We start from the raw sequence: 27,113 nt of genomic DNA on the forward strand, positions 1-27,113 counted from the left end.
ATTTCATCACAGTTCATTTATACAGTCCACTACTGTAGTATCATTTGCTCATTTCTACACCACTGAAATCATAGTTCTATTCAAAGTGTTAGTTTTTTATTATTACCAAAACATTTGGCGCATCACGTGCCGTAACAAAGACAATGATTGGTGTAAATAAAGAAGCAAGAAGCGAGTTTTAGGTGAGAATACTGTACCTAGACTATTTCCTAATTTACCTTCTTATCTTAGTGATAATAGTTCAGTCAAGTTATAAGCATTAAATACCCTCGACACAGCAAACCTGCAGACTAAAGGAATTTCCATTTGCCTAATTCGATTTACCCTCAAATGTTTTCATAAAAATATCACATTTATTCCCTATTTAAATATAATTAGTGTAACGAGTACTTAGGTTTGCTGCAACAGGGAGGGTAAAAGTGTTTTTTTTTTTTGTAAAAAAAAGGTCATGTAGTTCTAGTTTTTTAGTATGTTGTTAGGACCTGCTATACCACAAGTAAGAAACCAAGGCTGCAGCTGCAAAAGACCTGTGCTAGTAGCCAAAAAACCGTACAATTTAATTTTTTTTTTCTTTTTGCCAAATATTTCTTGAAGTATGCCTCTGACAGAAAGTGTTGCCTTATCTTTTCTTAGACTGGATAACATATTTGGACTGGATATTTGCTAATGTTTGAGATTATAACAACGTCCATTATTTTTGAAAACCATAGAAAATTTTCAAAATATTTAAAAATTTCGCCATGGTCTATTATTAGCGAATTTCCCTATAGGGAAAGTAGCTATTACCGTAGGTGGCACGGTAAGACCTAGACCCGGGACCGATTTACTTTTTCGTTTTGATGTCCCCAGAGGCCAAAAACACCATTCGTTCAAATTTTTATATATGTATATATATACAGATTTATATATATATATATATATGTATATACGTCTGTGAACTCAATAACTTGAGTAATTTTTGTCCGATTTTGATGAAATTTGGTTAAAGGTGTAAAGCAGGATAAACTTGAATGAGTTCGCGAACCAGCATGATCGGACCATGGAAACGGGGCTTTACGGGGTTTTATGGGGTAAAAATTGGTTTTTCTCACTTTTGACCCTCAAAACACAAAATTTCCCAATTTCTCTTTAGACCTTTTAAAGAGCTTAAAAAACAAATAATTTAGTATATAAAAGTATTTTTGTTCGGTTATTAGTAACGGAAAAAATTAAAAAAATTTTAAATTTAAAATTCCCATGTTATTCTTATGGAGAATATTGTCAAATGTTGTAGTTTGCTTGTTTATGGATATATTTTGATCAAACTTGGCAAATTTATTTATTTTGTATATGTACTGTACCTACATATTGAAACGATTGAAACGACTAAGCTATCAATATTTTACTAAAAAACACACTTTATTAGTTTCCTTGTAGCAGCAAACCTAGGTACTCGTTAAAAATGTTATTAAAATATTTTTAATTGAAAATCAATTCAGACAAATGGAAATTCGATTAGTCGGCAGGTTTGCTGCGGCGAGGGTATTTTGTCTCATATTGTTAAATGTACTTACCCACAAGAAAATCCATACAGATCTAAATGAAAAATAATTTAATAAGCTTTCATTTGAGCCCCAGCGGGCATTTATAGACCCAGTGGTTCTTTCCAAAACGGTAGATAACATAAGAAGGGGATTTTGCAGAAATTAAAGTAAACTATCTATAGTCCTCGCCACCCTAACTTGAGGCAGCCCAAGGCCGCAAGCCGTATATCTAGTGCGGCCTTGGGCTGCCTCAAGTTAGGGTGGCGAGGACTATAACACATCTGTATGGATAATTTATTTAATAAAAGGAATAATTATATAACATGTGACTGACAATAACCTATGATGTATAAATGGACGTATTTAAATTTTTCTGCCATTTGACACTGTTCAAATCGGAAATGTGTTGAAAAAAAAACATCGGAAAAATGTTCAAATGAAGGCGGTGCTGCTTTCTTTGCCAATGTTGGCTGGGCCGACAGATGCAAACTCAATTGTAAGATTCGTATCCTCATCATCGAGTTCCGGTCTCGGATCATTTGTGCATGATTTTCCATCACAAGCTTGGCAAAGGACGGAACATTTCTGCCCAGCTTTATGGCAGCTGCAACATTTTTTCACTAAGGCCTACATGATATTTTGCATAGGCGCATTTCGATAGAAGAATCCATGGTAGAAGTAACGGTGGTAAGTCCTTGATAGTCGAGCTTCCATCACCAACCAGTAGGATTTTCTCAGCCCCCAAACATTTCTGAACATGGTGGTCGCACATGAGAGCGTGGAGGCCTGAAGCATCCTTTTGACCCAATGATTTAACCCAATATGAGTTTACCCAATCGGTAGATGGGCAAGGTTGATGTTGTTCAAAGAGACAAACAACTTGTAGCGAAGGCGATTAAAGGTCTCAATTTTAATGTCACTCCCATAAAGGGTCACAAAATTTTTAATGCCTACACATCTTACAACTTTCTTGGTGGAGTCTTGTTACAGGAAAACCTCAGCCAGATCAGCAAGCTCATACTTTTACCTATACTCACCAAGTTGTTGAATTTGTTTTTGCCATGGCCAAACGACGTTGAGATTGTGTCGCACCCTGTGAGTACATGGGTAAAAAGTACTGACTTTGGTGATATTTGTGGGGGGGGGGGTCATTGTAGGAGGTTGTGGAGTAGTGGCAACAGCCAGCCTCATCTTTGCTACTCTTCTGAAGCTGAAGGTAGACATGTCATTTCAGTGCCTAAATCATTCAGAAAGACGAGAAGGTCTACGTCTTCACCTACAATGACTACTCCCCCAACAATGACTACAATAATTACTCACAAAAATCAGTCCCAGGTCCAGGTACTACGGTAATATCTTATTCCCTATATGGGAAATTCGCTAAAAAGGACCGTGCATGCAAAAGGCCATGTAGTCACCTTTTTGCCACATCAAAATATTTGGCTCCTGGTGCCAACCATTCACATCAAAATGATTCAAAAATTCACATCAAAATTATGCTGTCTATGGTTTTTCAGATTAAGGATTTTTAGACAATGCCATCAGAACTATTTCTCGGCAGATGTCTTTTTGTGCAACGGTCACTTCTGCGCCCTGATAATTACTTTGCGTGTCCGAAAATCAGATTTCACTTTTCTAGAAATTAGCTACCAATATGGCTTTGTCATTCGCTTGTGAAAGATCATCTAATGTGCATGACTGGTGTAGACGTGGACAGATAAGCAGATGGCCAGGATCCTGAACAGCACCACACGCACACAAGATGTTTTCTTCCTCTGGTAAGAGACCCCATTTCTGCATGTTTGTCTTGCATTTTGGTACCTCAACCCTGATTCGATTCTTCCACACCGTGTAATGCAGGCCTCCACCAGGAGCCAGTTCCTCCCTGGCTGGTATGGGAGGGTTAGTCAACGTGGCCTCCTAACTGCTTGAGAGTGATCCATCCAGAACTCGTGTCCGTGACAGAAAGCTCTTTCGGGACCAAAGCCGTCACTCTGCAGGTTGGTAACGGGTAACGGTGTAATGGCTTGGTAACGAGGGTCTCTTGCTTAGTCCTTTCTGCGTCGGCAGCGACATCACGTCGGATTGATGGAGGGGCAATTCCTATGATAGGATAGAGTTTGTGTACTGGGGTTGGTTTCAAACAACCAGTTACAATCAGAGTCATGTCATTGACTGCAATGTTAACCTTTTTTGCATGTGACGATGCATTCCATACTTCATTTTGTCTGTGGTATGACTGATGTTTTAAAGATTGTGTAGAACACAATTTAGTTATATTTTAAATTTGATTCCCCCCCCCCCACAATCAGACATACACAGTAAAATTTGCAAAATTTTGAGTTGTATTATTTTAGTTGTAATGTTATTTTTTGTTTTGTTTTTATCTTACTTGTGTCTATTTGTGCATTACTAACTTATGTGATATAAATATGTAAATTGGTCACATATTCTGTGATACATGTAATATATGAAACTCTAGTATTAGTATTATCATGGTAAAAGACATCTTTGCAGGAATATCTTAAAAGCTTCTTCTGTTACTGGACTAACATTGTATACCTTTTATTTTATCATTGATATTAGGTTCAGTTTACAAGTTAAACAAAATTATCAACTCTGTCCCTGGGACGAGGCATAGCAGCAATACAAAAGTTTAGTTTTAAAAGGTTCTTTTGATATCTTGCACACTGTTGGGAATTCATTCATAGCACATAATTAAGAACTAAGTCACTAAAGAATTTAAATTTCATGAGTTGGCAAGAACTCATTCATATAGAGAAATAAAAAAACGTTCGCTACACGTGAAACGTTATAACAAACATTATAGAGCTGCATTGCAGCTTTGAAAAAATGTTTGGCCTATGTAAGTTAAAAAATTGTTTTTTTTTAATTTACAGAAATTAAATAGGCCTACAAAAAGTGTTAGAATATTACATTTTCTGGTAGGCCTACTTTATTAAAAATCTACCAATGTGCCTTTCTAAAGAATGACAAAAAGGATTAAATTTAGACTGTCAGCCGTGCTGCGGTTACCATAGGTTCTGGCCCACACCGCTGGGAGCCCCATGTAGTTACTGTGTACGTTTGTCTATGGTATGACTGATGTTCTAAAGATTGTATAGAACACAATTTAGAAGTTATACTTTTCATTTAATTTTTCATTTATGAAAGCAACGATTTTCCATAATTTTTTGACAATTAATTGTTAAGTTTTATTATATTATTATATTTTTTTCAATTAGGATACATTGATGTGTCTGGTGAGATGTATATACTGGTTTTAAAATGTATTTTCTGGTAGGATTTATTTGCTTTAGCTTGCAGTTATTTGATTATTTTCCTTTATACTATTTTAATTAGGTACAAACAGCAGTTAACTTTTAATTAAAGAATAAGCTAAAACATTGTGAATTGCTACAATTAAATAAAAATCTTCTAGTATTGATGAAACTAGTGTTTATTCCATTAACATATTACATATTTGTTTAGGTCTACCATTAAATATACTTAAAGACATTCTAGAGCATTAAGTCTTTGCATATTGTTGGGCTAAACTTAAAAAAAATAAAAGTACAAAGAATAAAATTGATATCAAACACTTTTGTTGATAGTAAAATCAATGGAAATTCTAAAACTAACTGTTATAACATCACATACAGTTCAACGTTAACTTAAAAGTCATAAACACTGCTAACAAAACAAGAGGTCCACTTCACAGAGGCAAAAGAAATAGGTAGGTAGTTGAGAAAAAATAGCCCTATAAAAGTCACCAAACTAGGCCTAACACTTATATTCATATCAAGAAGTCACTTGAAACTATTTTGCAGTTTATTCTTGTTCCGAACATTCCCTTTTGTGGGCCATTCTGCTTCAGCATCATCAATCACTGAAACAAACACCAAAATTGAATCATGAACTATAAGCAAAGCCTTAAGTTAATTGGGCCTAAGAATGTGTTAACTAATTAACTGATGTAAACAGTAGTACAGTATAGTATTGTACTAAGTTACTAAATTTATTGATAAGAGTTCAATTTTTTGCTAAGATAAATTTGTCGATAGCAAAATTGGACTGTGTAAGTATACAGGGTGATCAACTCAAGGAGGCCACCATTGGGATATCGGAAACTGTAAGAATTAGAGAAAACTTTAAATGGGGAACATTCCTTTATTTTTTGTGGCAGCTAAAAATATGATTTTAGTTTTTTTTAAATTCAGCCGCCATTTTCCAAAATGGCGGCCAACTTTGAAATTTCTTATGGAACACCCTGTATTTTATCATGTTTTCGGATAGAACATGCAATTTAAAAACTTTTTTATTCTTGACATTTTTTCGATAAACCAACTCGTTTAGGAGTTACAGCCTATGGAAAAATGACTTCCGGTGTACATTTTACATCATGTAGCTCCAAAAAAAGTAGGTTTATAGAGAAAATGTGAAGAGTAAATAAGTCTTAAAATTGCATCCACATTCCATTAAGACAATAAAATACACAGTTATCCACTTTTCAAGTTTGCCGCCATTTTGGAAAATGGCCGCCATTTTTAAATAATAGAATTAATATTTTTAACAAATTGTATGGACTTTTTGGAATGTGGATGCAATTTTAAGACTTATTTGACTTATTTTCTCTTCGCATTTTCGCTATAAACCTACTTTTTTCGGAGCTATATGATGTAAAATGTACACCGGAAGTCATTTTTCCATAGGCTGTAACTCCTAAACGAGTTGGTTTATCGAAAAAATGTCAAGAATAAAAAAGTTTTTAAATTGCATGTTCTATCCGAAAAGATGATAAAATATAGGCTGTTCCATAAGAAATTTCAAAGTTGGCCGCCATTTTGGAAAATGGAAATATTTTGGAAAATGGCGGCTGAATTAAAAAAAACTAAAATCATATTTTTAACTGCCACAAAGAATAAAGGAATGTCCCCCATTTAAAGTTTTCTCTAATTCTTACAGTTTCCGATATCCCAATGGTGGCATCCTTGAGTTGATCACCCTGTATATGACACAATACTTCTAGCCAAAAAATCATCCCCCACCCCACGATCAGACATACACAGTTGTGTTTGTTTTAAGTGTTGTAGGTGTGTAATACACACATAAAACACCTGAAACAAACACAACATTAACACAAAGCAGCTCCGACTACAAAAAAACAAGCAATACCCCCATCAATACAGGCACATATTTTTACTATCCATCACCAGAACATATAAAATCAACAACCACAATCAACAGCTTCACAAAACAACTCAAAGAATACCTAGCCTAATAGAAAGGCCATATTACTAAACTACAGATTACATTGAACAGCACACATTCCAACACCTCTAGAATGTGTACTGGAGAATGTAGAATGTGTACGTGTACTCTTCAAGACCCGTTCGAGGAAAGAAATCTGACTAGCCTACAGAATGTGTACTCTTCAAGACCCGTTGGAGGAAAGAAATCTGACTAGCCTACTTCCCGATCCGAAGATTGTGGTGAGGACGATGTGGTAAATGGTAAGGAATCATATTTTCTTTTTACTTGAAAGTGCTTCGACTAACTTATAGTTTTCTTATACAATAAACCAAAGCCTAACTCACCCTAAACACACATCCTGAAGTGTGAAACTGTATAAAATGAGGTTTTGAACTTTATTTAGGAACGGAAAAGTCTATTTAACCCATAATAACTTACCTATATCACCGGAAGTCCAAAACCCTAAAATAAGTTACATTTTTTTTACACAATTCCACACTTCAGGATTGTAAAAGTGACCTTAGCTTTTTTAGGTATTTTTCATAAAACTGTGATGGACTTGGATATCAAAGTTTAGACATCGGACTAACTTAATTAGATTTAGGCCTAGAAATTTTTTTCACCTGGAGCACAGATAATGTAACCCCTACTAGGGAGGTTATAATATCTGTGCATGGAGTTAAATTAATTTTAACTCGGATGAGAGAAAGTATACATTAAATACTTTTGAATATAGGCCTACCTCAGAAAAGTATAGGCCTAAGATAAATAAACTTATAAGAAATTTACATTGGCTCTGGTAAAAATAATAAAAATTATAATTTTGTAACACTTCAAGTTATAGGCTATCAACCTAAACTTACCAATATGTTAAGCACTAGCCAAATACAGTGACTTTAGGGCCTAGGCCTAGTTAAGGGGAGGGGGGCTCCTGTTTCATAGTGGAAGTGGGCTCTTGTTTCACTTTCACAGTGGTCGGATAGACATTTTGAACATTTGTTTTTGCATCGTGGATTAGGGCAATGGTATCTCCTTTTAGCATAATTCTTCCTATCTTGTACCTAGTCCCACTCCTTATATTAATTTCTTCAGATTCATCTAAGACAATGTTCATGAATTCATCAAACCCTAAGATGATGCCTTCAAAACGCTTGTTCCTCACTTTTTGTATCCAGATACATACTCGCACACGACTTTGAAAGTATCGGAATATTACATTTACTGGTGATACCATAACCTTTACAATTTTAAGATTAGGCCTAGAATGATCCATTTTTGAAAGGTGCTAGCCAACGTGAACGTCTAGAATTGAGAAGACTGTTGAACGTTGACTGACGACATTGACCATTGACGACAAATAAGGTTCCAAAACAAGGCGGAAATCGAAAAAAGGCAATGGCTGTAAGTTTACGCAAGACTCAAGGAAAAGGTCGACATAAATTAATTCTGTACTAGCATAGGTTTAAATGTTGACTACGAGTTATGCGCACAGAATTTTATCATATTTTAAAATCTTAGGCCTGTTTCATTTTTAAAATTATGAAATTAAGTTTATTTTAGCATGTAAACAGCTACTACACGGTCGCCTTTAACTCCGGGACGCGGCCTTCGAATTGGCAACGTCGCAAGTGGTATTGTAACAGCTGTTTTTTTTATCAACTAATGTTATTTGTGTATTTACGAAAGATTGATTACTGGACTACGACAATATTGACTCCGCTTAAAAATGTACAGATATAGATTTTAATTCATATTGTTTCAATTTTAAATTCTGTATGTTTTATTTTCAATATTTTAATAAATTTATGTTCATAAATTAAAAATTAAATCAATAAAGTGCGAATTAATGAGCTGATGTCACCTGTCTGCCATGTTATCTTATGGGACGTCTGTCACTAAACAACACCACTCGCGATGTTGCCAATTCTACCAGGCCGCGGCCTGTAGTTAAAGACGGCCGTGGCTACTAACAGCTCATAAGTTAAATCTAGCAGCTATAAGCATGTTATCTTATTAAACAACAATTAAAATTATTGTTAACTTATTAATGTTATCTTAAAAAATATTGACATGGAATTAATTTCCCCATGGACTACAGAGGGAAAGCGCACGGCCACCTTTCACTCCAGGCTGCGGCCTGTTAAAATTGGCAACGTTGCAAGTAGTGTTGTCTAGCGCCAGACGTCTTTTAAGATAACATGGCAGACAGGTGACACCACCTCATCAATTTGCGTTTCAAATTTAAATATTGAAAATAAAACTTATAGAATTGAAAACGGAAACCAAAACAATTTTAAATTGAAAATCTATTTTTGTACATTTAAAGTGGAGTCAATATTTTCATAACCCAGTAACCAAGCTTTCGTATTCTTAAAACAATACACAAATACCATAAGCTGCCTCTAAACAAAACAGCTGTTACAGCCCTAATTGCGATGTTGCTACTTCTTAGGTTGCGGCCTGAAGTTAAAGGTGGCCGTGCGCTTTCCCTCTGTAGTCCATGGGGAAATTAATTCCATGTCAATATTTAAAGCTGTTTAATAAGATAACAAGCTTATAGCTGCTAGATTTAACCTATAAGCTGTTAGTATCCACGGCCGCCTTTAACTACAGGCAGCGGCCTGGTAGAATTGGCAACATCGCGAGTGGTGTTGTTTAGCGACAGACGTCCCATAACATAACATGGCAGACAGGTGACATCAGCTCATTAATTCGCACTTTATTGATTTAATTTTTAATTTATGAACATAAATTTATTAAAATATTGAAAATAAAACATACAGAATTTAAAATTGAAACAATATGAATTAAAATCTATATCTGTACATTTTTAAGCGGAGTCAATATTGTCATAGTCCAGTAATCAATCTTTCGTAAATACACAAATAACATTAGTTGATAAAAAAAACAGCTGTTACAATACCACTTGCGACGTTGCCAGTTCGAAGGCCGCGGCCTGGAGTTAAAGGCGGCCGTGTTGTAGCTGTTTTGCTGTTTACATGCTAAAATAAACTCAATTTCATAATTTTAAAAATAAAACAGACCTTAGATTTTAAAATATGATAAAATTCTGTGCGCATAACTCGTAGTCAATATTTAAACCTATGATAGTACAGAATTAATTTATGTCGACCTTTTCCTTCAGTCTTGCGTACACTTACAGCCATTGCCTTTTTTCCATTTCCGCCTTATTTTTGAACCTTATTTGCCGTCAATGTCGTCAGTCGATGTAGTAACACTTCGGCCCAGTAACATTTCGGCCAAACTCAAATTTCTTAGAAAAACAGTATCATTTCGTCCCACTCGCTTTTACAGATGATTAAATAAGCTAATGGAGTAACATTTCGGCCCGACGAAAAATTGACAAGGGTTGAGGAACGCAGTTCAGGTAGTAAGAGGTACATGACCTGTATACTTTGCAACCACCCTCTGGTGGAATGTCGCCCAACCGTCACCCCTTGCATCCTCTGACCTCACATGACGGAGAATCGGTGGAATCTTACCTAACCTAACCTAACCTAACCTAACCTGTCAAATATTTTTTGGGACGAAGTGTTACTAGTGGGCAGGTAGAGAGTTGGACCGTAGGACACATCTGAGGGTTTCGGGCCGAAATGTTACTGGGCCGAAGTGTTACTTGGGCCGAAGTGTTACGACACGTCGTCAGTCAACGGTCAACAGTCTTCTCAATTCTAGACGTTGGCTAGCACCTTTCAAAAATGGATCATTCTAGGCCTAATCCTAAAATTGTAAAGGTTATGGTATCACCAGTAAATGTAATATTCCGATACTTTCAAAGTCGTGTGCGAGTATGTATCTGGATACAAGAAGTGAGGAACAAGCGTTTTGAAGGCATCATTCTAGGGTTTGATGAATTCATGAACATTGCCTTAGATGAATCTGAAGAAATTAATATAAGGAGTGGGACTAGGTACAAGATAGGAAGAATTATGCTAAAAGGAGATACCATTGCCCTAATCCACGATGCAAAAACAAATGTTCAAAATGTCTATCCGACCACTGTGAAAGTGAAACAAGAGCCCACTTCCACTATGAAACAGGAGCCCCCCTCCCCTTAACCAAGCCTAGGCCCTAAAGTCACTGTATTTGGCTACTGCTTAACATATTGTTAAGTTTAACACGTTCGCAACTGAGCGTCGCATATATGCGACGCCGCGGTCATTGCCACAGACCGAGGTATACATTTGAATCTTACACATAGACCGGCTGTCACTTGGATAACAGAGTACACACAGACCACGGGCGAAAACCTGTAAAACAGTGATCATTTACATTGTAATACGCTACAATCGTGTTTGTAAATAATGTATTCTTTTTTCTTTATTATTTATAACCTTTTGTAATGTCGCATATCTGCGACGCCCGGTCTACAGCAAAGACAAAAGCGAAAATTATCATAGTTTTCTTGAAATAGACCAAACGTCGCATATATGCGACAGTTCATTTTTTGTGTTTTGAGGTGAAATTAAGTAAAATAAAAAAACAGATTGATAAAGAACAGTTTATAACTGAACAAATATAAAAGCTACATAGGATAATGCAGCATACATATTGCATACATACATATAGTGATGCAGAAAAGTAAAGACCAGTTTTTCCAACTATCATATGACGTCACCAATCATCATATCCACAGACCAAGCGACGCAGTTGTGCGTCAGACATCCCTGTAGACCACTGCAGGGAATTCAGTGCCTTCAAATAGACCGTGAAAAAAATGTAGATGACATGTCTCGAAGCAGGAATAATAGGTCATACTTGTGAAAATCCAAGAACTTTGCTAACACTCAAGGCATTGTTTCTTTGAGAAATTTGACAACACTAGACAAATACGTTTCGAATCCAAGTCGACTTTTTTGAATAAAAACTGGATCCCTTTTACCTATGATATTTTTTAAAGGCAAAATATCTTTTGAAACACATGATCTACAACTAATTTGTACACAACAAATGTTGTAAAAAGTAATTTTATCTAAATCACAAACATCCGGTATGTGTATTAAAAAGAAAACAAGCCATGCTTTAGTTTTTTATCGAGATAAGGTTTTGGTATTCATAGTTAAATTAACTTGTACAATTCAACGAGTGAATAATGAATAATGAATAATGAATAATGATGAATAATGAAGTTTATTTCCCACAAAAAACCACAATGTGAAATAATGAAATAATGATTTATTCCACCATAATTACATAAAATACAAATCAAATAAAAACCCGGAATTACGTTGCCACAGCATCCAGTTAATGTGACAACGTTCAATAAAAATAAAAAATATAATGTACATTCTATAAATTTTTAGTCCTAATGTAACAATACATGAGATGTAGAGAAAGTTATACTTAGTATAGATTATCTTAGCCTACAAAATAAAGGTTATATTACGGTACTAGAATAGGTTAGGTATATTTACAGATTAAATACGACACAACCTAACTGATGAAATAAGAGCGAAGACGTAAACGAACAAAATTTATACAATTAATCACCGTTTGCCATGTTATGTTTGTTACATCAATTTCGTTGTTTGTGTGAAATGTCAAAAGTAAAACTCCAAATAACCTATAGGCGTACTGTAACCCTACCTCACCACCTTCACCTTCACCACTTCTAAGTAATTTAATAACATTCACAGAAAGTAAATCCAATTCGTCTAAAAACATGAAACATAATATACTTACACTGCGTTTGCCTATTGAGTAGGATGATAATTAAACTGTCCAATTAAAAAAGATCACAGTTTATACCATATTTCATATATATACTGTATATACAGGGTGATCAACTCAAGGAGGCTACCATTGGGATATCGGGAACGGTAAGAATTAGAGAAAACTTTAAATGGGGGACATTCCTTTATTTTTTGTGGCAGTTAAAAATATGATTTTATTTTTTCGAAATTCAGCCGCCATTTTCCAAAATGGTGGCCAACTTTGAAATTTTTTATGGAACAGCCTATATTTTATCATCTTTTCGGATAGAACATGCAATTTAAAAACTTTTTTATTCTTGACATTTTTTCGATAAACCAACTCGTTTAGGAGTTACAGCCTATGGAAAAATGACTTCCGGTGTACATTTTACATCATGTAGCTCCTAAACAAGTGGGTTTATAGCGAAATGCGAAAAGTTAATAAGTCTTAAAATTGCATCCACATTCCAAAAAGAACATAAAATTCGTTAAAACTATTAATTCTATTATTTCAAAAATGGCGGCCATTTTCCAAAATGGCGGCAAACTTGAAAAGTGGAAAACTGTATTTTATGGTCTTTATGGAATGTGGATGCAATTTTAAGACTTATTTGACTTATTTACTTTTAGCATTTTCGCTATAAACCCACTTGTTTAGGAGCTATATGATGTAAAATGTACACCGGAAGTCATTTTTCCATAGGCTGTAACTCCTAAACGAGTGGGTTTTATCGAAAAAATGTCAAGAATAAAAAAGTTTTTAAGTTGCCTGTTCTATCCGAAAACATCATAAAATATAGGCTGTTCAATAAGAAATTTCAAAGTTGGCCGCCATTTTGGAAAATGGCGGCTGATTTCGAATAAAATAAAATCATATTTTTAACTGCCACAAAAAATAAAGGAATGTCCCCCATTTAAAGTTTTCTCTAATTCTTACCGTTTCTGATATCCCAATGGTGGCCTCCTTGAGTTGATCACCCTGTATATATATATATCTATTTATCGTCCTAAAAATAAACATCGTACGTGTTTCAAGTGTTTATTGGAAGTATTTTTATATATTTTCCATAAGAAAAACTCCTCAAATAAAAAAAAATATATAAATACATAGGTTTTGCAATCCTGTTAATCCCGGGATTAAAAGACCCCAATCCCGGGATATCTTGGTAGGTACCAAAAATCGACCAGGATCCCGGGATTGAGACCCCTATTCTGACTACTCACACTAAACTATTCTCGTACGGTACTTTTTTCACTCAGGACCGCTTTATAAATGTGCCAAGAGATCTTAGGTTTGTTGGGGGTATACGGAAGACCAAAATTCCACCTTATAAGGTAGGTGAAGAGGAGCTCAATTTTCTATCCAGCCCCATAGCGCATCACACGCCTACCTCGGGCCAGCTTTCACTTTGAATTACACGCTTAAACCTAATTTTCCAATCTCTCAGTTCATTTTCCCATAACATTTAAAAGAATTAGATATCTTGAAGTAACATTATAAGTAATATAAAACTAAATTATATGACCATGCTGTCTGATTCATTAAAAACACATTTCTTTGATACTTACTTTTAAATGTTTCTGTCGAATAGTGTTGGCAATCCTGGCACAATGTTTTCTTGTGGTTCTTATAAACCTCAAAGGTCTTTAACATTTGCAGGTGTACAGTATATATGAAAGTGAAACAGCTTTAGAGAAATTTGATGGAGCGCGATCACTGGATGTTCCAGATTATCAAGAGTCTAATTATTGAGGTTCTATTGTAGTAATAAAATGTGAAATAATTAAATATTAAATGTAATGTGATGAAACTGACGATAACTTGAGCGGAGTATTAACAACCCATACGATGATACGATGAATCACAATGGCCTTTGGAAAGCATCCAGCTATGGTTATTTTGATGGTCGAGGGATCTGCTATTTTAAAGTGTCTATAAAGTGGGTCGTATGTGACTTAAAGGAAATCTCGCAAAGTGTAGGCGAAGAGCATAAGAAAATAATAATTGTTATTATTGTAGATTTGACAGTTTTATTTATTTACACCTACACCCTAATACCACATCAGAATTTCAAGCCCACGAGTAATTTGAGGGTGTAGGAAAAATTGTAATGTACCACTGCTGAACATACCAATGAGACATAACATCTGATGGCAAGAGATAGGCATCTGGATTCATCATTGTCCCTGTTACTTTATTGTTACATAATGTAGATTGTAGTAGTTTACGCAACGCTCACATAAGGAGTCTTTACTACACAAGTTGAAAATTTAAAGTACGAGCCTTGGCGAGTGCCTTTAAAACTTCTCTGAGTGTCGTAAAAGCTAATGACGCGAGTTGCTTACACTACTTTACCTACGACCATTTCTTAATTAATTACTAAAATTCACTTCTCATAACTTCCAAGAGAGGTTGTTTTAGTTTTTAGCCTCTCGTTGGCACTCATGGCAATGCAATGTTTAATCAATTAAATTAGGCTGAACAGCTGATAAGTTGTTCGAAGTATTACAATTTTACTTCTTTTTTCTCAATTCTTGAACCTCGTTGGTCCAAATTTGTACTGTAAAGTAAGTAAACGATACTATAAAGGTAAAGTGAATCTTTGTCAATTATAAGAACTGAATAAAAAAGCTAGTTTAAAAAATAATCATTGGTAAAAAACATTACGTAACGTGCTCAATTTTGAACAGCAGGTTTGTTTGTCCTTCCGTTTTTACTTTAGAAGTAAAGCTGCAGATCACAGTACTAAACTGCTTGCTTGATTGTGGCTTGCTTGATGTCCATGATAGGAAAAAATTTTTCGTCATACTGCAGCAAAATCAGCTGTTTTTTAATGCATTCATTACGGGTCTAAAGTAGCATTTCTACACTCTAGGAGTAAAAATCATTTTTAGTCCCTAGGGAGTAAAAGTCAGCTGTTGTATATTTTCATTGTGGTAATCGTATCGATCCAAAATATTTATCGATTGATTTATTAGGTAAGGTTTTAGCCTATTCTTGTTGATCGCTCGACATATCGATGGTATAATGTACTGTAACACAATCGTAATAGACAAAATGATTGAATCACTTACTAAACAGCTGCTTATATGCATTAGCTCTTGAAAACAAGCTGGAAATTGTTATGAGAGGTTATCTTTACATACAAATTCTTTCGGTCTAGCTTATTTTATTAATTATGCAATATGACGAAAAATATAGTTCACCAAATGAGCAAAAAGTGTCTTTTTAACCCTAGCTCATTTCCCGACTTTGGGTCAAAAAGAGTCACTTTAGGCCCTAGTGATGAAAATATACTATTATCTAGAGTTAATTTTGAGAAGTACTCATAGCAGTTATCCACACCTGAGTTAAGCTTAAACTAATCATAAGTTACAGGTATACTAAGCAGGCTTTTAGTGCAAACATTTTAAAATACTCTAAATGGAAAACATAGGGGGTTTGCAACACTAACATCTACTGGTGTAGTCATAAGTATATCAAAACTCCCTTAATTTGCAGTTCTCATAGCAAATTTGCTTGTGCAACTTATTGGTTTGATATAGTAACAAGTTTATCAATTCAAAGCTTGATTTATGATGTCAGTTTTGGTGACATTCGTTAAGATTACAAAACTAAACATATTTGTTTTGGTTAAAGTTATTGGTAGGCTATTAATGATGAGATATAGACTATAGGATGAGATATTAATCCACACCGCTTGTTGAAATCCTACTTCATCAAAAGAATTTAGTAGAAATTCTGGCAACTTTGATGTTTTTTTGAGCTTGCCATCACTGATAAGGTATTTTTTTAGCTTAGTGAGAAAAACTGCAACGTCGGTTAACTCATAGTACGTCTCACACCACAACTCTCAAACCAATAACCAAGTGGGGTAAAAAAAGGTTAAGATCATGTTTCAAAATAATATTTATTTATCATAGGGTATGTTTGTACAAGTGTTCGGAACTGTATGTATGTACAAATTTACAAATATCCACTTACGTATTTACAAACTGACATATCAACTATCTCACAATATGTTAGACTAAACATTTATGATTTCCAAATTTAGAAACACCAGGCCACTGATTCATTCAACAATCGTCGGTAAAAGATTTCACAGGACAGTGAACATTATGGTTTACTCGACCAGTGATTAAACGCATTAAAAAATTACAGGAAAGTATTAATCGGTGAAACGGTTAATACTAATTTAATTTCTTATTTACTGTACTATCCTCTTAAAATATATGTGCAGTCTTTTATTTCTATCACATCCAAAAATGAAAACTTAAAACTAACTGTCATAAATAGCAAAAAATATATAATTTATCCCAGATAAAATAAAATCTCAGAAGATAATCAACTTCTTACGCTCTTATACTAATTAAGCCGTTGTAAGAGAAAGTCCATTCAGAGACTTTCTACAGTCTACTACGGAAAATGGAAAATTTAAAAGTAGTAGAGCTTGAGGTAATAATAAAGAAATGCACGAAAGAGTATTTAAAAAAACCCTTAATGGAAATAAATAATAATCACAGCGTAGTAAAAATAACTTATAACAATTATTTGCAAATCCCGTGCAAATCATTCGAAATATTACAACTGTACAAGTAGTCTAGGTAGTTTATGGCCTCATCACAGGTATAGGGACACTGTGTTATTTCACAATCAAACAAAACACAGTGCCAATGCCGTTTAGTGTCTACGACGACACGGCATTAAAAAAAAGATGTTATTTACAATATTAACACGGCGAATATCAACAAACATAAACTGTCTTAAAAGTCGATACGGTTCAACACCCTTAAATAAATAAATTAGTATCTAGGAGGTGCGGGCACTATTAACACTCGCTGTACGGCTGTTGGATCATAGTCCGGCAGGAATACAAGTCGGGGGTCAGGTGGCAGACTACAGTCTCTCCGTCAAGCACCGCAACGCTGCCTTGGACCACACCTTGTGTGCGCGCCTGCTCGAGACGGTGCCTCAGAGCTGCGTCCAGCGCCGCCTGGAAGTTGGGGGCAGGCGGGGGAGAGTACGGGATGAGAGGACGGTGGTCCCCGTAGCTACGAGACGATTGTCTGCTCATGTCACTCTGTCGTCGGCCGTCTTCATCACTCATGTCGCTTACACTGACTTCATGACGTTCACGCTCACGTTCCCGTTCTCGCTCGATCTCCTCGTAGACAGGATCTTCGTGTGCTGACGCAACATGCTGTTCTCGTATCTCTGTGTAAGTATGGTTCCACGGGCTAGCGGCTCGTCCCCGCCCACTATGGGGAGGCATGCAGTCTTGCTTATGGTACTGGTAGCTAGGACGGGGCCTCTCCCCTCCACTGTGGTTATGATTGTGGATACCCACGACTCCTCGCGGTGATTCCTCCCTTTCTGATCCGCCGTGCCCAGAGTCTCGACTGTACGTCTTAAACGAAATATTCTGAAAATAAATATTGGCATTGTAAAAAAGAATTAAACCCATAAATAGGTGAATTCCAATACCCCTAACAAAGTAAAAACAAAAACCATGATATGTTTGTCAGTAAAAAAAGTATTGTGTACTACTATTGACTATTGGATACAGAAGAAGACATTTATATGGATCAGCTGTCGCCAATTTTTTACTAAAAATAATGTAGTTGTGTGAGCCAGTCACAGATTGGTCTAGTGTCTAAAACTCTATTTTGTACCTTATTTTTTGTTACTGACATAGTTACTGGGTCATAATAGTTGCTATAGCTCATAATAAGTCATTTCACCAGTTAGACTTGGTAAAAACCATCGTGCATTCGGCAGAAATCGGTAATTTATATCAGTGCAATCTGTAGGCGGCTCACATCAACTAAGACAAATTGGATTGTCTAGTTGTATTAGTCAAAGGTACTACAGAGTTGACAAGTAGTATATTTGTAATCAAATTGATTGGTTTTACAAATTTATTTGTATTTGTTGGTTTTTAAGTAGAACTTCAATAATTGTAAAAGAAGATGTAATATTCATTGAATGCAAAAATGTAGCATCTTATTGTTACCAAGCTTGAGGTAACTTGTACTACTATTTAAAGTATGTACAATTCTGCAGATTATATAAATGTATCTTTTAGGATAGATATGTACTCTAGATAGGATAGATACTCTAGATATGTTGTATTTTAATTAACTAAGTATTTTGTAAAACTTTGTATTTTATTTGTTAATTTGGAATATTTTGTATGTGTTTTGACTATGTCTATTCCTTTGTACAAAGAAAGGTCAATGGCAATAAAACTCTTGATTCTTGATTCTTGATAAAATATGTCTAGTTTGGAAGACTTATGGTACCTTCCATGTCGGCGGTTTATGTAGGGGATCCCACGTGGTAGTTGCGGACTTGGGGATGGTGGTGTGGGGGGAGCGGTGAGTGTAGTGGTGAGGCAAGGTTGCGACTGTGGGCCCCGCCACTTCTACAGCTGGCCCCGCTTGTGGCACTCCCGCTGTGCTGCGCGAGCTCCACCCACGCTGCAGGAAATACTGTAAGTAAATACATAAACTTAGTCAAAGCCAGTGCAATGTTCCAGTACGTCAGTATCAGGCAAAGATTTACTCTTTGAATACCATTGGGGATGAACGAACAAAGGCAGTGGAACATGCTTAACATGGACTCCCTTAATTCTTTAATTTCTCTCAGCCCCTAGAACTACATAATCAATGTTAAAACGTCATGGATAGTTTGAATTTATTGTTAGATGGTTTAGATGTGATATTTTTCTGCATGGACGCGCAACCGTGGTTCAATAAGATCAATGCGCCACCAATCTTACATCAAAACACTGTACAGTGTTACAATAGGGTCTAATGCTGCATACCACAAAACCCATTCTAGGTAAGTTTCTCCTCCTTCCCTACTCTCTCACTACCCTAAACTTGAGGTTTATTACTTGTCCCTTGGTAGTTAAACTATTAAGTTACACTCTAAAATAAACACTTCCCCTACACTGTAAGGATGGATTTAAAAATGTAACCAAATGACTGATCAGATTTCCACCCTTACTGTCCCTGGGTGTGTTGGTTTTTTTGCTTATAGGTTAGCCCTCCTACCAAATCTTGTATTAACTTATCCTAAATTGCACAGAACCAACAACTTAAGTAGGATTCAAATCCTATGTTGTCTCTTGCCTCCTAGTTATGGAAAAATTGCTGTAGACGGTTTAGTCATCGGTTATATTTAATCACCGATCTGAGAATATGTGGTCGAGTTCCAGTAATCGTTTTTTTGTAAAATTTACAATATATGCCAAGCTAAAACGTCATCTGGTATTATTGATTTGTGCTGGGATAAGCTGCTGTTGGTTTTAGTTTTGTTTAGAGCACATACTAAAAGGATTCAAAAATTACAGAAAAAAAATTATTAAAATTACATTGGGGAAATATTTTGAGGTATTCATTGTTCGTACATTCAACGTGTGAAAGTATCTTTATCGTCATAAACAATATTGAACGTATCAGTATTTAATGAATATAGTAGAATCCCCATTATCCACAATAATGAGTGGCTGAGTGATCGTGGACGATGGAAATCGTGGATAACGCAAATTTAACCTAAAATGCCTGAGGAAATAACAAACATTGATTTAAAATGTATGACTAAACTTTAATACAAGTTTAGCAGTGTAGATAACTTTCAACTTTGTTTCACACACTTAAAAAACAAATAATATTAGGAATCTTATGTATAGGCCTAGTAATGACAAAAATTAAAACACACACAAAATGTAACATATTAACTCATTGGTTGCAATTGATGACTCATCGGTAGGTGAAGTAAGCAAATTTATAGTCTACCTGCAAAATCATCATAGGCCTCCTCATGCTAATTATTTTTACCGTCGTAAAGTATATTTAACTTGGATAATATAATTTTCTATTTTGATTTTTTGTGATCACGATTAATCCACATTGTGGTTAATCAATCTGTGGATAATGGAAATACTACTGTATATGGAATGTACAGAAATTAATATATTGATATTGTTTAAGTTTTTAAAGGAATACTTGCAACCTGGCAAGTTATTTATTATGAATCAAACATTGTTATGCAAACGACAAAAACACACTGTGACTTTGAACAATTCTTTCCTAATCATCAACTATAATTAAAACCACACATCGATGCTATAAATAAACTTTCAATACTCTTTGCCTTTCTGAGATTTAAGATGGTGAAAGAGATTTATTCACTTTCTATCATTTTCATAATGCATGATATTTTATATTGAGTTTTCGTCCGAAGAATCATAAAAATGTCTTTTTTTTAGATATTATGAAACACACTTAAGTGAACTATGGAATTTGTCATGGGAGCATTCTAGTATTTTTTCAGGTTATATGTTGCACACAGTCGTGACTCCAGAAATAAATTGTTTTGGAATTTGTAAGCAATACTTAGAAAAGTGTAGGTGGGCATACAATAATTATTGTACATAGTAGTTAACACATATTCATAACTAATAACTCCCTTATACCTCTTAGTCCATTTCAAGCAGTGAAGATTTATTTTTTTAGTGCAGAAATATTATAGTGAACAGTTAAACCAGAGATTCAAGTGATGCATTTAGAAAAAAAAACAGTAAAACATTTAAATAAGAAAGTAAGATAAACAATATCCTCCTTATTTTTTATAAGAATATAGAAAAGTGAAAAATTGAATTGTGTGACAAGGTTTAAAATATGTTAAGTTTTCAAATATCATGTTCAATGAATTTCTTTGACTAGATTATCTTTTTAGTATTTTGGCATAATAATAACTATTGCCAAAAAAGTCTGTTTACAATTTGTTTAAAGTATTTATATCGTTAGTATTATTTTTTTATGATAGCAATAAACTAATTTGATCCAACATGTGATTCCCAACAGTTGTTAAATACAAATAAAAAATTAAAAAAATATTTGTTTGAAGTAATCATATGTGGAAAGCGTAATGATATATTAACTAAATTATGTTTCTTGGGTTTATAATTAAAACTTTAAATGTGCTGTTAAAATAGTTGATAATCATGGTCATTAACATTCAAAGCAAGATTATAGATAAAGAATTTTATGTCTAAAAAAGTGTTGAATCAAAAGCATTATAAAATGTTATTTACAAAATTATGAAAAATTTAAATTAGTTTTTGCCAAAAAGATTTCTTAAAATAAATAACATTACCTAAGATGGGAACCTTTACAAGCATAACACATTTAGAGACCATCTGATATGTATAGTTTTGTAACTGTCATTGAAATCAACAGATTTTGTATAAAAATTATAAACTATTCTAAATTTTATACTTCAAAATGTTCATCGCGCCAAATCGATCTCTGAAGTGTGTGCACTAGGATAGAAGGTGGAAGGATACCAGAACCATTGCTGCAGGACCAGTTATGAGTTTGCCAAATTTTGAAAAGTGTACAAGCGGGCCCAGCCCCCATGTTAGAGCGTTGCGTAGCGTTAGTGAGGTGGTACGGGGGTACGTGGGTATGTTGTACCTTGGGGGGCTGGGGTGCGGGGGGTTAGATGAGTACCCACACTAGTTCCGTGCTGGTCCGTATGCGTGTGGCCGCTGTGTGACTGGTTGGATCCCGTGTAGAGACTGGATCTTCGCTCCTTACCACTCCCACTACCACTGCCACTTCCGCTACTCGTACTCGTCTCTCCCACACAGCCCAGGCACTTCACTAGCCACGGCTGTCGCCTCAACATTTTCCTATATTCTTTTTGAACCTGCACACAGAGAGATTATGTGGTTAGTCAAATTGATCAGATATAATTAGGATGATTTTCTTAAACATCAATGATTTATTGATTTATCAAAATCTTGTACAGTGGAACCTCAATAACAAGGCCCTTAGTAACAAGTCTTTCTTGATAAATAGTATCATTTTCAAATACACTTGAATAGGCTATTACACCTAATCACATGTTATTGCAAACTTCAATGAGAAGTCAACCTTGATAGCGAGTCTTATTTAATAAACCCCATGAGAGTCTTGTTATCGAGGTTCTGCTGTAATTATTTTTAACCGATTCTGTCTTGCCCGAGTGATAAGATTTTACAAGTTATAGAGCTGGATGAAACCAACTTCTTTGACTTCTTAAACTTCACTCGAAATTAGTTAACAAAGAACATTTTAATATGTTAAGATAATGAGTCCTTCGGTTATCCGTGATTCATTTACAGTGCGATTAAAAATTGGCTGAGATGAACCAATAAAGGTGTAATGTTTTTATTACCTTGATGCTTAAAACCCCCTTTCAGTGAAAGTTATGTAACAATTAACAGGAAATTTTCTTATTCGAAAAATAACATTGGAAAAGTGTAATATATTATGTAGGATTTATCTTCTTTTGAAGAAAAGGTACAATATTGGGTTAAAAAGTGGGAACATATAATTCACATAATGTATGCAAAATACATTGAAACGCATGGATCTTGAGACCATTAGATTTTAAAACTTATTTTATTCATTTACATCTAACATTATTTATGATGTGATTATTTATGGATTCCTGTAATATTTTTTACATTGTGTAAAAATCCTAAAATACTAAACTACAGCATAATGTACTACCGGTACCATCTCTGTTAAAGTTGTTTGCAAGTAACTGATCCAAAAAATTGAATATTTTTGTTAAATTCAGAATTTTAAAGTAACGTGACTACAATTAATATAACATTAGAGTTCATCTTAGATATATATTAGGAACAATTATTTCTTAAAGCTAAGATTCTGTTGAGAATCCAAAAATAAAATGTAATAACTAATTAAGAAATCTAATCTAACGATCATGCAGATGTAAGATGCAACAATTAAGTATAAAGGAAATAGTTGCTGTAACAAATCTGTAATTGTTGTTTTCTTTTAACAAAAGGACTCTCATTGTTCAAGAAAATAAAAGTAATTGTATCATTCCTATAATTTTGAGAATTAAATTTGGGTTTAGATCACTTGCACGGGATACCTGACAAGAACTAGATCAATTCTGGGGTCTAACATATCGTCCAAGTCATGTGTGACATAAAATTTATCTGTAGTAATTGTAAAATTCTTAGTTACAGTACATTTTTACTGCCTTCGATATAATTGTTTGAACATAAAATACTTTTGTATGCATTATTTTTAAAGATAAAAAAAACTTAATTAGAGTTTGTAACCAAACTTTTTTGGGATATGGAGAAAAGAAATGTAGGGTATTATATGGGTTTTTAGAAGAATGGAGTTATAAATATTGTCAAATTATTTTTGATATCTTCAAAACAATACCAGTTACTAAGCATATGCAGGGGAGGGACACACAATAAAAGAAAGTATGCTCTGCTAACTAATAGGCAAGAAATGCTGATGGAATAACCACAATAACTTGTACTTTTGGTAAAGGAGAGATAGTAATCCTTATAGTGAACCTACATGCACAGTAAGTTTTGATTTTAAAAACAATTTTAAATTTTTTTGTGCCATGTGTGTACAAGTTTTGTTATAGATAAAAATGTTTAACTTTTTTTAACCAAACCATTAATTGTCAAAGACATACATGTCCTATCTACATATTAACCTTGTCTACAATGTAAATCTGATTACAAAAAACCATACAGGAAAGGAGTTCTAATAAATAGCAAATTTCATATAAAACATTAGAAAATAATAAATTGCTAAAATTATTTCAACTGATTGCTGCACACAACAAAAGTTTTACATTAGTACAATAGACTAAAACAAAAGTTAATATGGCTTAACCTTTTCAAATTACAAAAGCTGAGAGAAATATTTCTTCAAGCTGTCACTGTTAAGGCTTCAGGATTAAAATAACAATTAGAAAGATATTGGCAGGTTTGATATCTAATGTTATGATGACAACAACGGTTTGGATAGTAATTTTCATTGACAAAACCATTGATGTATAACATTGAGAAACCTATAAAATATGTACAGATTTCTAAATAACATTAAATTGCACTTTGTGTAGCAACTTAAAAAAATTAATAAAAGTCATGCGGTGAAAAAGGGGTTAGAATAGAAGCTACACAAACACAGAAACTAGAAACCAGCTAAAGCACAATAAACGAATAAACCCCTGTTAGGATTTTGGAAAATAAAAAATATTATTGATGATTAAGGAAACTATTTAAAATCACTTTAAATTTAAAGAAACAGTAATATTAGATTTAATTTTCAAGTTCTCAATTGCATATCACTAAAGCTTAGAGTAAAAAAAAAAATATATATAATTTCAAGTACAATTTTAGAGAAAATGTAACTGGTATATCTTTTTATAGTTTAAAATAAGATATCAATATTTTTATTAAATAAATATTAGTTAGACTAACATGTTTTGTTTTTGTAATTTAAATTTGACAGATGAAGTATAAGAATCTATTCAAACATTTACTTCCTCTATCATTTATCGAGTGCACTACGATTTATTTTCATTTTTAGATAAAATATTATTATTCTTAAATGTTAATATTTTGTTTTTGACCCCTTTATAAAAACTCTCCCTCCCACTGTAATGTAGAAAAATATTTTATTGGTTTGAAAAAACTAATTGACAGCTTGAAGTACCTATTGTATTTTTTTACTGCTTGCTTTTAGTTTGAATAAAAACTAAACAATTAATGTTAATATTAAGGTGTAGAAAATTGTTCAGAGGTAAGAATTCACTTGGAAGTTTGGAAATAAAACAAGACTTTTTAACAGTTCTAAGAAGGGCAAGCAGATGCACATGATGCGTACAGTGATTTAACTAAATAGAAAACCCAATTAAATATTTTTGTGTCTAAGAATCTAAAAAAAGTTGAAACATTAAAAAATCAAATTTCAAAAAGGTAAAAATCTTACCTTATTTTTCACGAATGAAGTAGTTAAGTGAATTGAGCAGCATGGAAGAGGAAACAAGGTCTAAAATGAATACCCCATTAAATATCCCACTACCCCTAGACTCCTCCGATTCCCCATTTTTATAAATAACTGAATTCTCAGTCAATTTTCCGTAAATAAAATCCTCGTGTCGGATTAGGTTAAAGGTGAGCATTTTAAAACATAGTCCAAGTTATCAAATAGGAGATGCCAGAAAAAAATGGTAATTTACAAATCAGTCTTTCTGTTTCAAATTAAATTAGTTGCATAATTTAACAACAAATTGTATCCTTAATGAAATGAGTTAATTTATGTTAGAAGAACAAGTTGTATGAATAAATGTTTTAAAGGTAATAGAGGTGTTATTTATAAGTCTATAAACATGTTGTATAAACAAACAAGGGTTTAGTTAAGGTTTTTTTTCCTAATGATTTTTTTCACTATTAAGTAGGTAGTATGATTTTTTTAAATTTATTAAAAAAATTTCAATAGCACTTTTGATATTCAAATACAATATTTATCTATGGGTAGAGATAAATTTATTTTTATGATTTTATATTACTACAAATCATTATTTATCTTGTCAAATTGTTTTTGCTTTATTGTTTATGAGTAATTAAAATAACTACTTGTTTGTAAAGTTTTATATTTTTATAAACACTTTTTAACAAGCCTTAATTTTTATATTACACATTAATCAAATATCAAAAACATTAACAAATATATTCTAAACATTTATTCCAAATTTGTTATTTAACCAATAATTTTATATTGGCTGGACTGAAATAAAACTTTCAAGAGCAGAGATTTAAATTCAAGCATGAAATGTGTTTTCAAACTGACCTAGCTTGGCATAGAAAAGTAGAAGTGAACATATAAATGCAAAGGAGGCTAAACAGCGGAAAAATGTCAACAAGAGAAAGATTAAGAGAGCAGAAATATACAGACATACTAAAACTTATTCCAAAATATATTAACTAATCGACAAATAAAAGTTTAACAACAGAAAAAATAGCTAGAACTACTCTTAGAAATAGAGCGTGTTAATAAAATAAGTATAATGAAGAAGTATTGAAGAATTTAAGCCTGCTAAAACCAAATTTGAATAGGGAGTAATGATAATTTTTGGGAGGTAACTTGAAGTTAAGAATCTCAAGTTGTTTTATTTTTTGAAATTAGTTGCAGGTTTTAAGTTTTTAGTAGCCTACTTGGAAATTTATAAAACAAGAAAATCATTGAGCTTATAAATGCAATGGCCTACTGCTAAATTTTAATACTTATTGAGCTTTTTATCATCAGGGAAGGCGACGTTGTAGGGATAAGCTGTACTGTTTTTGAACGTAATCTCACACAGTACCACTGAGCAAATTTAAGGTACATTGTGTCTTATGTCGTGAAATTTGATAATCTTATTGAACCTTAACTCGATTGGAGGCGGCTTTAAAATAATTGATAAACAGAATTATGAATCCTACCTATAAGATGGACTTTAAAACACTATGAATTCAGTCACTCAAAGTATGTTTTGTTTTTGTCCTAAACCATCTAATCATTTAGTGAATTTTAGTAAAACTTTTTAGACATCCACTATGAATTGAGAATGTGTTAGATGAAATAATTCAAAAAATACCAATTATCACTTATTTTACTGCAACCAACAAATGAGTAGTTAGGGTTTTGCCCAACTAAGCTTGTATGAATAGTTTTAAACACAAGTATTACAGGATAATATTACAGATTTCTGAACTTTGAAAATACTTACAATGATCTT

General features: G+C 33.7%; 1 protein-coding gene across 4 annotated transcripts in view; it reads right to left on the reverse strand.

Annotated features, from left to right (window-relative positions):
• Positions 1-16,382: 16,382 nt before the first annotated feature.
• Positions 16,383-27,113, reverse strand: part of LOC128997906 (latrophilin Cirl-like) — a 181,555-nt gene continuing 170,824 nt past the window's right edge. For 3 of the 4 annotated variants that reach the window (XM_054423717.1, XM_054423716.1, XM_054423715.1), the window contains 3 exons: positions 22,017-22,211; positions 18,794-18,982; positions 16,383-17,913 (listed from right to left, as the gene is read on the reverse strand). In XM_054423717.1, the coding sequence (XP_054279692.1) occupies positions 17,320-17,913; positions 18,794-18,982; positions 22,017-22,211 (978 nt within the window). In that variant the 3' untranslated portion in view covers positions 16,383-17,319. Of the gene's footprint in view, positions 17,914-18,793; positions 18,983-21,976; positions 22,212-27,113 lie in introns of all 4 variants that reach the window. The other variant, XM_054423718.1, reaches the window with a different exon arrangement.

The sequence above is a fragment of the Macrosteles quadrilineatus genome, unplaced genomic scaffold, assembly GCF_028750875.1.
Source record: "Macrosteles quadrilineatus isolate MER2022 unplaced genomic scaffold, UCM_ALF_1.0 Scaffold_7__1_contigs__length_78375512, whole genome shotgun sequence".
Lineage (NCBI taxonomy): Eukaryota > Metazoa > Arthropoda > Insecta > Hemiptera > Cicadellidae > Macrosteles > Macrosteles quadrilineatus.